This window comes from Dermochelys coriacea, chromosome 7 (genome assembly GCF_009764565.3).
Source record: "Dermochelys coriacea isolate rDerCor1 chromosome 7, rDerCor1.pri.v4, whole genome shotgun sequence".
NCBI lineage: Eukaryota > Metazoa > Chordata > Testudines > Dermochelyidae > Dermochelys > Dermochelys coriacea.
The window spans coordinates 108301982-108315458 of NC_050074.1; the positions used below are offsets into that span (position 1 = coordinate 108301982).

A 13477-nucleotide genomic window follows, 5' to 3' on the forward strand; every position below is an offset into this window, starting at 1 on the left:
CGAGTTCAGCAAAGCCCTTCAGTACACGCTTAGCTTTAAACCGATGTCACTGCCCATCGCCTTCAATGAGAGAAGCTGAGCACATGATTAAGTAAGTGCGTTGTTTGAATCGGGACCTAGCTGGATATTTTTTTTTTTAAGATCAGGTTTTACCCCTAAGCTTTCTCCTGTGTCTTTTTCACTCTCTTCTTCCCAGGAGGGTAAATTCTCCCAGTAATGAAGTACTTGTGGCACCTTAGACACTAACAAATGTATTTGAGCATAAGCTTTCCTGAGCTACAGCTCACTTCATGGGATGCATTCAGTGGAAATTCAGGTATTTTCCACTGAATGCATCCGATGAAGTGAGCTGTAGCTCACGAAAGCATATGGTCAAATACATTTATTAGTCTCTAAGGTGCCCCAAGTCCTTCTTTTCTTTTTGAGAATACAGACTAACACGGCTGCTACTCTGAAATCTCCCAATAATATTATAGGTTTCAGAGTTCTCTGTGTGTGTGTATATAAATCTCTCCTCTGTTTTTTCCACCAAATGCATCCGATGAAGTGAGCTGTAGCTCACGAAAGCTTATGCTCTAATAAATTTGTTAGTCTCTAAGGTGCCACAAGTACTGCTTTTCTTTTTTTAGTAATATTATACATTATGAAGGATAGTGCCAGTACAATTCACTACTATTTAGAGCTTGATCTAACTGCCAACTTTCTAGGTTTCAGAGTAGCAGCCGTGTTAGTCTGTATTCGCAAAAAGAAAAGGAGTACTTGTGGCACCTTAGAGACTAACAAATTTATTAGAGCATAAGCTTTCGTGAGCTACATCCGATGAAGTGAGCTGTAGCTCACGAAAGCTTATGCTCTAATAAATTTGTTAGTCTCTAAGGTGCCACAAGTACTCCTTTTCTTTTTGCCAACTTTCTGTGGACTTCAGTGGGTCAGGATCAGTCCTTTTATGAAACAATTAGAAGAGGTTAGGTAGTTTGAAAAAAAAAAATCGGGATATTTGAAATGCGATCGGTTTCCAACATGAGTTTGGGGAGTGGGGGGAGGGGAGGCACTCGCCTGGCAGACAGGAGCCTGTGAATTTCTTTCAGTGCAGATTTGAAAGGAGGGGGGGGGTTCCTCCCTGCTCCTTTGGTCGTGCCACTTGGAGGCGTTTTCAGAGCGAATGCTCTAACAGAGAGAGGGAGGCAGAGAAATCCCCGCTCCGAGTCCCGGCGCATCCAAGGGGGAAGAGTCTGCGGAGTTAAACATTGCCTGGGACGGCTGCGATTGGCAGAGGAAAGAAGAACTGTCCAGGAAACGGCTCGAGTTTCAACGAGGGGGGAGTGACCAGGGGAGGGAGGAAGGGGAGAGAGAAAGAGAGGAGTGTGTAGGGGGAGGGAAAAAAAAAAAAAAAAGGGGGGGGGGGGCTGTAGACTTGACAAAGCTTTAGAGATTACAACCGGAATTCTGAATGGAGCGGACCTGGACCTAGGACTTGTTTTTAAAAATCCCAGATATGCCGCCGTGTTGGCTGGAAGTTATTCTTCCCTTTCCCCAAGGCTGGATCTCCTCTCTGAGCCCCTAACTGGAGAAGTGGAGGGACGAAAAGTTTGGCTGATTATTAAATCGAGGCTTATTTCGTTTTAATTTTTTTTTTTTTAATCTCTATTCCCCCGGCAATTTGCGTGCGAATTGCGCGGCTCGGGCGCTCCTGTTCCGCAGCCTGGGTTTGCCACCGAGGGGCCGAGCGCCTGAATGTGGAATAACCGAGGCACGATTGTTTTTCCTTGGAGAAGTTTTCCCCCCAAGGGAGCCCGTCTTCGTCACTTTGATTCATCCTGCGCACACGCCTGCTGCCGGGGGAAAGCAGATCGCTTACTCGGAGCCTTTTCATTCAAGGTAATTGCACCAGTGGTGGGTGGAGGAAACAGAGCCTTAGCGGAGCGGGACTGGGGTCGCAAGGACCCGAAACGCAGCAAGGAAGGACTCGGTGGCTCTGGATCCCTTTCCCATCTCTAGCCCTGGGCCTCCCCCCCCCTCTTTTTTTTTTTTTTTAACTTACAAACGGTCTGTGGGCCCCATCCACTCCTGCCTTGCACCTTGTGCAGTCCTGTCCACACCCGTGCAAAACGCTGCGCCGTTCCCACTGACAATAGCTTTGCGGTGGTGACAAGCCAGGCAGCGACGAATCGGGCTCTGCCCTAGACTCGCAGGAACGTGGAGTTGCTCAGTGGGGATCTGCAGACCCCCTGTCAGCTTAGCCAGCCTGATCTCAGCCCTGCAGGTTTATTTAACGAGGATGTCTTTTGTTTTGGATTGAGGGAACTGAGGCCAAGCACCTAGGGAAAAAAATCCAGTGGGGGAACTCCCCCACCCCCTTCCAAAGAAGAGGCTTGATTTTGAATGCATGATCATTTTTGTACAGTGGCCTTTGGCTATGAGCGCCCGGTAGAGCGGCAATGAAAATGCACATCCCTCATGTATCATTTCTGCTACTACAAGTACAATAAAAGAGATTACCTCATCCACTACAAGACTGCATTTTTTGTCTTTATTGCATGTGGACTTGGTCATCTTTGCTGTTAATTACAGTGAAGCCTGACAAACCTTAACACTTCTTTATTTTTTCTATACACGGTTTATTCCTAGCAATTGAATGCCATCTTTCTTACCCAATTCATAGAAATCCACTTATTAATATTCAGTGGTTACAACACGATCTAAGAAAGAAAAGGAGTACTTGTGGCACCTTAGAGACTAACAAAGTCTCTAAGGTGCCACAAGTACTCATTTTCTTTTTGCGAATACAGACTAACACGGCTGCTACTCTAAAACACGATCTAAATTGCCTGGCCTATCAGTAAACCATTATCATGCTATTAATTAAAAGAGAGCTAACCTTTGGGGGAAAGAATAGATCTAGAGTACTCACTTGCAGTAAAAGTGGGGCTAAGGCTTTCAAACACCTAACAAGTTAAAACTTGTGTGGCAATTTTTTAAACCTATAAGGCAGTGGAAGGCCACAGTATAAACTCAACACATGGAATCTTTTAGCAATAGTTGCAACAATCTGTGTCAATGGAGAGAAGAATTTTACATGGAGCTTAGTGAAAACGTGGAGCAAAAGTTGTTAAAATCAAAAGTACAAGAGGTTCGTCATCTAGCCATGCATGATTTAGATACTTTTTCGGGTTTTTTTTAAAGCGATACATAATTTCCCCTTTCTAATGAAATATATATTTAAATGTAAAACTGCCCTTTCAAACAGTGACCTATTATGAGTTTGGTGTGAAACGCTATCAACATTTAAAACCTCATTGTCTCCTTTGTACCAAATCCCTGTAAATCTTCCACTAGCCTTTACTCATTTTCATCTGAAAAGCCTGTTTGAGCTGAATAGACAGCAATCAGTAGCCTCTGTACCTCTCTCCCTCTCTGGAATGTCAATTAAAATGCAGATTCCCCCCCCCCCCCATCTCTTGGTGGCAAAAGACTTGAGAAAAACGATAGTCCAGGAAAGTAAATGAAAAGTCCAAACAATGAAGTATCACCGAAACTGCTAGCCAGTTCCCATTAGTCCTCTAGAATTCATGTTTAATAGCTGTGATACTCAGATCTACTTAGAAATTGAATTGAGATGAGTCTTAGTTTTATATAATGTATATGACATTAGCTCAATTATACTGTCACTTTTTAACTGCTGTACAGCTCATTCCCTTAGCGGCAGCTGATATTCATATGATTTTTAGAAGGAGAGATCCATATTTGAGTCATATTTTGGTATCCCCTGATGCCTAAGTGTTCTACAGTCTGCAATGTATTGATTTGGATAACATGCTCTCTACAAATTGCAACCTCTCTGGGGAGTGATAAACATCATATACACAACAATGGGACGAGATTAAAAAGAGCTCCGGCGATTGAATTTAATTAAAGCCACTGCTGAACAAGTACTGTGTGTGTGTTTGAAGTTGAACTACATCTTGGAGGAATTTGGTTGCGCTCCCAACACAGGTTGTTTTCCCATGCTTGTCAGTTTGGCAAAGAAATTTGGGCAGGTATGTGACGAGGTGAAAATTGACTTGATGAGCGGGTGGCAAGGAGAACGATCAATCATTGGAGGCTGACAACTCCTCCCCAAAGTGTAGGCTGAGAAGAGAGACAGAGTTCCCTTTCAAGGGGAAAAATAAACACTACGTGTGGCTTTCACTGAGTCTGAGACTCCAGGAGGGATTATGGATTGTAGTCAGGAAGCCAGAATTGTGGAGGCCAAAAGCATGCTGGGGCTGTGTTCCAAACATTGAGATAGAGGTACATAATTATCCAAAGTAGGAGGTCTTTCCAAATTCCAAAGAATTGTCCACCAGCCACAGTGGCAATTAAAATATGAAAAGAATTTGGTTTCATTTCTTGTTTTGGGGGATGTAGGGGGGGAACTGCTTTGAGATGGGGGATTCTTGAATTGCTTTGGGGGCACCTTAAAAACTAAAAGATTTATTTGAGCATAAGCTTTCGTGGGTAAAAAGTCTTGTGAGGGAACTCCCTTCTCTTCATGTGTCAGTATATTTATGTCTGCTTCTGTAATTTTCACTCCATGCGTCTGAAGAAGTGGGGTTTTTACCCACGAAAGCTTATGCTCAAATAAATCTGTTAGTCTTTAAAGTGCCACCGGACTCCTTGTTGTTTTTGTGGATACAGACTAACACAGCTACCCCCTGATACTTGAACTGCTTTAACATTTTTGGGTACCTGACATATTGCAATGCAAATTGCTTAATGCCTGGATGCAAATATCAGATTTCAGCTTTGCTGTTAAATTGTAAGAGAGATCTGCTGCATTTCAAACCTGCCTTTGCACCATGGATTAAGAGAGCCTATTCTCTCCTGGCAAATGTTCAGATGCAGAAACCATGCTAATACTCAGGTGTGAAGGAGTCTTGACAGAAGCCTAGTGTTACTGGACTGAAGAATGTTTATGATGAGGGCAGGAATAATTTATATACTTTAAAACCTTTTCAGGGGTTTAATGTAGCCTAAAAATCTTTAATGATTAAAATGTGACTAGAGTTAAATAATATTCCAGACCTGTTTTAAATAGTTTTCTTTCTTGCAATGATAGTTTCCTTGCCTGTGATTACAGTTTACATTTACATATACACCCTTTAATCAAGTTCAAAGAAGGATTTATAGAAATGTATTAAATTAGCCTCACAACCATCTTGTTAAGTCGTTAAGTATTGTACCTATTTTACACATGGGTAAACTGACAAAGAAGTGAGTCAAATGGCAGAGTTAGGAAGAGAGCCCAGGTACAGACTTCTGGATCCACTGCTCTAATTGCTAGACAGTCAGAGACAAAAGTTACTTAAACTGGTAGCAAATTCACTCCTACTTAGTTAGTCCTTATTTAAACATTTTTTTTCAGATCCTCTTTAAAATAATTCCTTGCAGTGATCTAGTGTTTGTTTCATTGAAAGTTTAATGATAGCTGTTACAATATACATTATGACAGGTTTCAGAGTAGCAGCCGTGTTAGTCTGTATTCGCAAAAAGAAAAGGAGTACTAGTGGCACCTTAGAGACTAACAAATTTATTTGAGCATAAGCTTTCGTGAGCTACAGCTCACTTCATGTAATTCAGTAATGCATCCGATGAAGTGAGCCGTAGTTCACGAAAGCTTATGCTCAAATAAATTTGTTAGTCTCTAAGGTGCCACAAGTACTCCTTTTCTTTTTGCGAATATACATTATGAAAGCTCATGCAATGTTTAAATTTCATTTCACAGAGTATGGATCTGCATGAGATAAGGAGAAAAAAAGCGGTGGCTTGAAACACCATGTATTAATTAGCAAAAAGTATCTTGCAATTACATTTTTAAAATGTTTAATACATTTCTGTATCTGAAACAGATGTGACAAATATGATATCAACATTATCCCTATTTAAGGCACAGGACAGGTTAGTTTTATGCATTATATAGCTTAAACAGGATATCTGAAGGCTGACAGATTCTTAATGAACCCAGCAATACTTATTAAAGGATGAATCCATGTGTCAAACTGTTTAAATGTTGAGGAACCAGGTGCAGAGTATGTTATGGATAGATGTTTTGGAGAAAGTTCCAGTTAAAAAAAAAAATTGGAGGATGGGAATGGGGAGAAGAGAGAGAGGGACAATGAAAAAGGAATTTTTGATTTTTTTTTTTTCTTCACAACTATCACCTCTGAAATTTCAGTTAGGACTTAATACAACTAAGATTAGTCATTAGCCAGGTCACACAGATCAGAATTAATGATGCAGTTACTTGATTTATTCATTCCCTGAGGAGTAGTCTTTTGTGTGTGTGTTTCGGGGCAGGGGGTGGAGGGAGAGAGAGAAGTTTGTGTCTGGTCCAGTTGTTAAGCCACTCTGTGTTGGTGCCGGCATTTTGATCCATGACGCATCATTGTGGTGATTACCAGGTCCATTGTGGGAGCTGCAAGTTTCTTTGCACTAAATTTTTTCCAGTACATTGGTGTTTCATAAAGAGTGCTCTTCATCCTTTTAAGTGGCTTGTTTTAAAAAGTTTGAAATAAACTTTTTTTCTTGCCTGTATAACGTCTACTGATACACGTCTATATTCTGTCTCAAGGATGTCTCTCTAGATACCTGTGTATATATGTGTGTTTATATGTATACTTTGTGTGTAAACAAATAGAAATGGTAGATCTTGTGTGATCTCTAGCAGAAATGTATTTTTGTGGCAAACATTATTCAGATTTTCATTTTCCAAAACACAGTGAAGTGAGCAAGTGCAGCTGCAAAAACTGGACCATTTTAATTGTCCCAGTCATGCAGACATTTATGCAGAAGAATGTAAATATACATGACAGTCGGAATCCCAAGTATAAAATAAAATATCAAGGAAGATCTAAGTGGCAAAAAGTTGAAAAATACTATATTTCTATGTGGAATATTATTGGTTTGTTTTAAAACTTAGCTGACTCTACAGCTATATAGGTGAGGGACGGAAAGGCCACGCAAACTCAAACATATGTTCAAACAATAGCAAGAATAGAATTTGTATAATTGTGGTACTTTTGTAGCATTAAGGGTTATGTGTCTGCACATGTGTGCCTTTGTATTTCTTAGCAAGCTGTATATTTTTCTGTGATTAAAATAGTTCTTTAAATATGTGCTGAGAAACAATTTTGTGAAATCAAGAAGGGCTTGGTTATTCCCGAGGTGATGATGGAAACTGTTAACAGAAAATGAAAAATCACTCACTTTTCTTGTGCTTTCAAAGCTGTAAAACTATTTCCCCCCCCCCCTTGGGTTTTTGTGAAGATTTTCAACTGGCATTCAAGATGATTTCACTGACACTACTAAATCTCTCTTCCCTACAGCAGCAGCAACAGTTCCAAGTGAGAAGTTTTTTATCAAGGCTGAAGGCACTGCTTTCAGTCCATGCTTGTGTAGAAGTGTTCAGATGGGATTAAAGTCCACATGGATATATGGAAAAGGACCAGGAACTGGCACTAAAAAGATGGTCAGCTGCAATTCGGGTTGCCTTATATGCTTGGTGGTGGTCTCCATGGCTGGACTTTCCCTGGCTCGGCCATCATACAATTCAGTTGCTCAAGACACCACTTTGGAACCTGAAGGTAAGGCTCTCTAGATTAGAATACTTCAGCGTCAAAATAAGTTCATTTGAAGTGGTGCCTGAAATATAACTAAATTAGTTTATTTGCCCAGATAAACACAGAGAAAGTGTCAGGTTAGTCCAGAAATAGTTTGATGTATTCTAATTCTCTCCCTTCCAAATATGGGTTCTGGCAAATGTGCATGTACTTAACTTTATGCAGGTGAGTTGTGTCAGTGACTTCATTCGTACCTTCGCTCATGTGTAGTGTTAAGCATGTGAGTATATGATTGCAGGAATGGGTCTGTGGTTTCCTTTAAGAGAATTTATCTCCTAGCTGAATGGAGCCACTGTGTTTGTACACATCTGTTACACATTCTGAGCTTATATATATATATATATATATATATATATATATATATATATATATATATAAGAAGCATAAATGTCTTTAAAAAATCCCATTTATTTTTCATCATTTTTGCTGATTATGTAATTTTGCAGTTCACTCTGCTAGGAGAGTGAAAACAGGTTACTCAGTTTTATTTTTGTTTATGGTCAGTTTCCGTTATTGTTTCTAATGCCCCAGCACAAACTCTGGAGTGTCTGGATTGCAAATTCTACGGGGGAATGCTTAAATCCACACTATATAGATAGACAGATAGATATAATGTAGGATTTGCAAACCATATACTCCAGAGTTTGTGCTAATATATTTAGTTTGTCTTATAGTGTTATATAGTTATATATAGTCTGGATTTAAGCATTCCCCTGTAAGGATTTGCAAACCACACACTCCAGAGTTTGTGCTTATATATTTAAAATTAATATATTAATTCCAGTGAAAACAAAGACTAATGGGAACATTTCTATTTATAGTATGTTTTATACAAACAAGTTCTTATAAAATCTAATATTTTGAGCCTAAATGTGCCAGAAACTGTTTCTTTAGGGATATCTTTGTGCCAAACTGCTTTATTTGTTGACTTTTAAGAAGGTGTTTTTATTATAACATGTTTATTGTATTTTAAGTATATTTTTGTTATGCTGTACAGCACCCTAACTGGCCCCCTAGGCACCTTAATGGGGATGGTTCTTTCTTAATAAAGTTATCTTGTAATACAGTGCACGGATACATTTCTAATAACTGGGCTGTCAAAACAGTCTTCTCAAAATAATTGTGTGTTGGCCCCTTCCTATACCACAAGCATTGTTTAAATAATTTCACCTCTCTCTGTTATATTGTTCACATACAGGAATACAGCTTTGGTTTTCTTCAGTGTATTTCAACGCTGAACTTCTTTGTTTCAACCCATTATGTCTAAAAATAGGTTTTACCAGTTAGTGAATTTTAAAAATAAATTCCTAATACATTCTTATAAATGAGTGAGGTTGGATTATTTAGATATGAGTGCTCTCCCCTAGTGTACATTCATAAAAATATTAACGAAGTATTGTAATATTGAAGTTTGTCATCAATAGAGATTATTGGTAACAAAGTAATTTTGCTCATGGTAATATGAGAATAATAATAATAAAAAAAAGGGCCAGACTCTCATCACTGTTTAAGGAACCTGTTTGTTTAATAGCCCACCAGGTGCTTTCTTGACTTCTTGGGAGCATGACAAAATCATGAATGATTCTGATTTCAGGGCTGCTGTTTATGGCAAGGGTTTATGGTTTAAGGGTTAATGCAGAAGGAATGTGATTTCATTGCAGGGCAGTATAGTAAGAAGATAAATGTTTTCATCTTACGGTCATCATCATTTTTCAGTTTTATAAGGAAGAAATAACCATTATTTTTATTTTAAACTTCCAATTCTAAAATATGATGCCTACAAAATGAATATCCACTGGATGAAATCTGGATTTTATCAGAGTGTAAATGATTGAAAAGAAGTTAAAAATTTTTCCCTGGGCAGGAATGTCGCTTACATAAAACAATTTCAGATGTGAGAACACTGAATTACTACCAGCAAAGCAAAAATAGGCTTTTGAATTAATGGCATAATAGCTTTCATGTTGCAGAATAGAGGGAACCGTGTGGGATTATACTGGAGATTTGGGAAATAAGAACTCCTTTTTGCTTATTTCCAGTATATCATGGCACTTTGAGTGGGAGCTCATCTAGGTCTGTTTATAGAGCAACTGGCTCTGTGGAGCTCAATTCTGACTGTGGCCTCTAGGCAGTACCGTAATAAATAATATTTACACAGTAGACTACATCTATCAAAAACAAGCCATTTTATCTTGCAGTGTCATGTATACTCACTAAGGGCCCGATCCTGCCAGCAGGAGAGCTGGAACAATTTGTACAGTGGGGTTGCTGAGAGCTATTGAACCAAACTGGAAACCCTGTATATGATGGAAGCCACTTGAGGCTAGGGGGTGCGGCCGCACTGCCAGCAGCCCAGTTCCAGCACCTATGCCTGCCAACACTTATTGCTGATTGGAGTGCGTCCTACCGCAAGTCCTAGTAAGAACTAACATTAGCAGTGTTTGCAGCAGCAGAATGTTAAGGACTCAGTTTTAAGCCTGCTTATCTGTCTGTAGAATTATACCTAGCACTAAATGTTATGGGGGGGAGAGTAGTTCTGAGCAGGGGGAGTAACACAATCTCCACTTTCAAATTATTGTGATAGTTAGAAATAAGCATATTCGACAACATATAATGGAGTTCTTTTGTTATTGCACACTCACACTATGCAGTCTTTTGATTGCAGCCAGCATTTAAAATGTTGGGGTGGGGGGAGTTGACCGCACACATAGGGTTACTTTGTGAACTGAATAATTAGTTTAGACACAGATTTGATAAAGGGCAAGCTAACCCTTGACCTTCCCTCACCCAAGTTGTCTGTTATGAAGCCTGCCAGCTAGCTAATTTAGTCCCCTTCATGCAGGACTTTGACTCTGCGCTCTGTATACCCAGATTCACTATTTCCACCTTTTCCCCACAATTTCAGGAACAATTGTTTTTAATTTAGCACTGTTTTTAAAGCCCCAATTTAAACTCTCCATAAAGCACAGCCTAATTTCAAGCCCTGTGAAAAACACAATAGTTTAAAATTAGTCTTAAAGTGTAGGAGTAGCAGGGTATACAATCTCTTCAGATGGGTATCCCCCTGGGTGATGTATGCTTATGTCAGACACACAAGTGGCTAATAATTTGTCATTTGATATTTAACTCAGTAACAGGTATTTGCTGATAGTAAATGAACGTAAATACCAGCTGGTGTAATTAAATACCTGAAGCAGTCATTAATATCTGTAAAGTGTTTCATAATCCACCGGCAAAGAACTGTGCTTAATGTTAATGTCACTTGATTAATACAGTCCAATCACAATTACATCAAGTAACACAATCCAATCTAAGTCAGAATTCTTTTCATCATTGCTACCCAGACTTGATTTGCCTGTGCTGGGACAGACATCGGAAATGAAAAGAAGAGCAAACAAAAATAAAAAATGAGTTAAAGTCCCCTATTATGCAGGTTGTGAGGGGCATCCAGCAGAAGAACATATTTTAACATAGCTTTTATTTTTTTTCCCTTTGTGAAATCCTCTTATTATGCTCAGGACTGCAGGAGGTATTCCAGAATGCATAATTTTGTGATACTACAAATACTATTGGTAGCAATGACATTTTTGGTATGAGTCAAGTCACAGAATGATGCATTTTGGGATGCGTTCTTATCTAAGGAAATAATAGAATTTCAGAGGGAAGAAAATAAGTTCCAATTTGCCCTTTTAAATTATATGCCTGATAGGGGCACAGAAATGTCTGTTTTAAACTCAATTTTCACTTGAGTCATGCATGGTGTAACTATAGCATATTAGAGAAAAACTGCATCCATTTTGCTCAGCCCAGTGGTATGGCAGCTCACTGGGTAAGAAGCACTTGTCAGCAAGAATAAACTATAATTAACAGGAAAAAAAAGGCAATTGGTATTTCTGAGATTAGTGTGGAAGTGGCCATGTTGTGTTTATGTGGCACCTTTTGAAACACTCAGGCCTGGTCTACACTACGAGTTTATGTCAGATTTAGCAGCGTTAAATCGAATTAACCCTGCAACCATCCACACAATGAAGCCATTTTTTTGACATAAAGGGCTGTTAAAACTGATTTCTGTACTGCTCCCCAACGAGGGGATTAGCGCTGAAATCGCTGTTTTGAATTAGGGTTAATGTGGATGCAATTCGAAGGTATTGGCCTCCGGGAGCTATCCCACAGTGCATCATTGTGACCGCTCTGGACAGCACTCTGAACTCAGATGCACTGGCCAGGTGTACAGGAAAAGCCCTGGGAACTTTTGAATCTCATTTCCTGTTTGGCCAGGCAGGCTCATCAGCACAGGTGACCATGCAGAGCTCATCAACAAAGGTGACCATGCAGTCCCAGAATCAAAAAAGAGCTCCAGCACGGACTGAACAGGAGGTACTGGATCTGATCACAGTATGGGGAGAGGAATCCGTGCTATCAGAACTATGTTCCAAAAGTCGAAATGCCAAAACATTTCAACAAATCTCCGAGGCTGTGGGACAGAGGCTACAGCAGGGAAGCAACACAGTGCCACATGAAACTTAAGGAGCTCAGACAAGCGTACCAGAAAACCAAAGAATCAAACGGACGCTCCAGGACAGAGCCCCAGACATGCCGCTTCTACACTGAGCTGCATGCAATTCTGGGGGGGGGGGGCGCCACCATTACCCCACCCGTGTCTGTGGACTCCGATGATGGGTACTCTCCACCATCCCTGAGGATTTTGCGGATGGGGAAGATGAGGAGGACGAGCTTGAGGAGAACACACAGCACACCATTCTCCCCGACAGCCAGGATCTTTTTATCACCCTGTCTGAAATATCCTCCCAACCCAACGAAGCCGGAGAAGGGATCTCTGGTGAGTGTACCTTTTTAAATATAATACATGTTATAAAAGCAAGCATTTTTTAATGACTAAGTAGCCCTGAGGACTTTGGATGCATTCGTGGCCAGTACAGCTACTGGAAAAGTCTGTTAACGTGTCTGGGGATGGAGCGGAAATCCTCCAGGGACATCTCCATGAAGCTCTCCTGGATGTACTCTAAAAGCCTTTGCAGAAGGTTTCTGGGGAGAGCAGCCTTATTCCGTCCTCCATGGTAGGACACTTTACCACGCCGAGTAATCTGGTATCACTGCATGACAAAGCCTGGCCGTGTATGGTCCCGGTGTTTGCTTGCATTCAAGCGACATCTCTTCTTTATCTCTCTGTGTTATCCTCAAGAGAGTGATATTGTTCATGGTAACCTGGTTGAAATAGGGGATTTAATTAAGGGGACATTCAGAGGTGGCCATTCCTACTGGGCTGTTTGCCTGTGGCTGAAAAGAAATCCTCCCCCCAGTTAGCCACGCAGTCGGGGGGTGGGGCGGGGGCATTGGTGCTGAGCTGTTCGCGTTTGGCTAGCAGGAATCTTCCCTGATACCAGCCACGTGGTGGGGTGAGGGGTAAAACGATCATCCCAGAGAATTGGATGCGGGACGGGGGGGGGGAGGCGTTAGTTTGATTTCTGCTGCTGCACGTTAACAGGAAAACTGCAGCACTAAACGGCCAACTCAACAGGCTTTGCTTGGTATGGGAAAGGAGAGCATTGCTGTTATGAAGGTTGCAGAAGCCGAAAGACTATGGCTTACCATGGCCGTACGCAAGCTGAATTCTGTTGCCCGGCACTGCGTGTGTGATCTCTAACACCAAAGCCACAGGCACTCAATATAAGATGCAAAATGCGACCAAAATCACATGTGCTATGTAATGTGAATAGTGTTGTTCACTGTGAAAGAGTATAGCCATTGTTCTGTAAAATATATCTTTTTAAATACTTCACTCCCTTTTTTTCCTCCAG

General features: G+C 40.6%; 1 protein-coding gene across 1 annotated transcript in view; it reads left to right on the forward strand.

Annotated features, from left to right (window-relative positions):
• The first annotated feature begins 1192 nt into the window (after positions 1 to 1192).
• The window catches only part of FGFR2 (fibroblast growth factor receptor 2), a 97006-nt gene continuing 84721 nt past the window's right edge, over positions 1193 to 13477 (forward strand). Inside the window, 2 exon segments of the mRNA XM_043519734.1 lie at positions 1193 to 1878; positions 7365 to 7622. Of these exon segments, the coding sequence (XP_043375669.1) occupies positions 7448 to 7622 (175 nt within the window). The 5' untranslated portion in view covers positions 1193 to 1878; positions 7365 to 7447.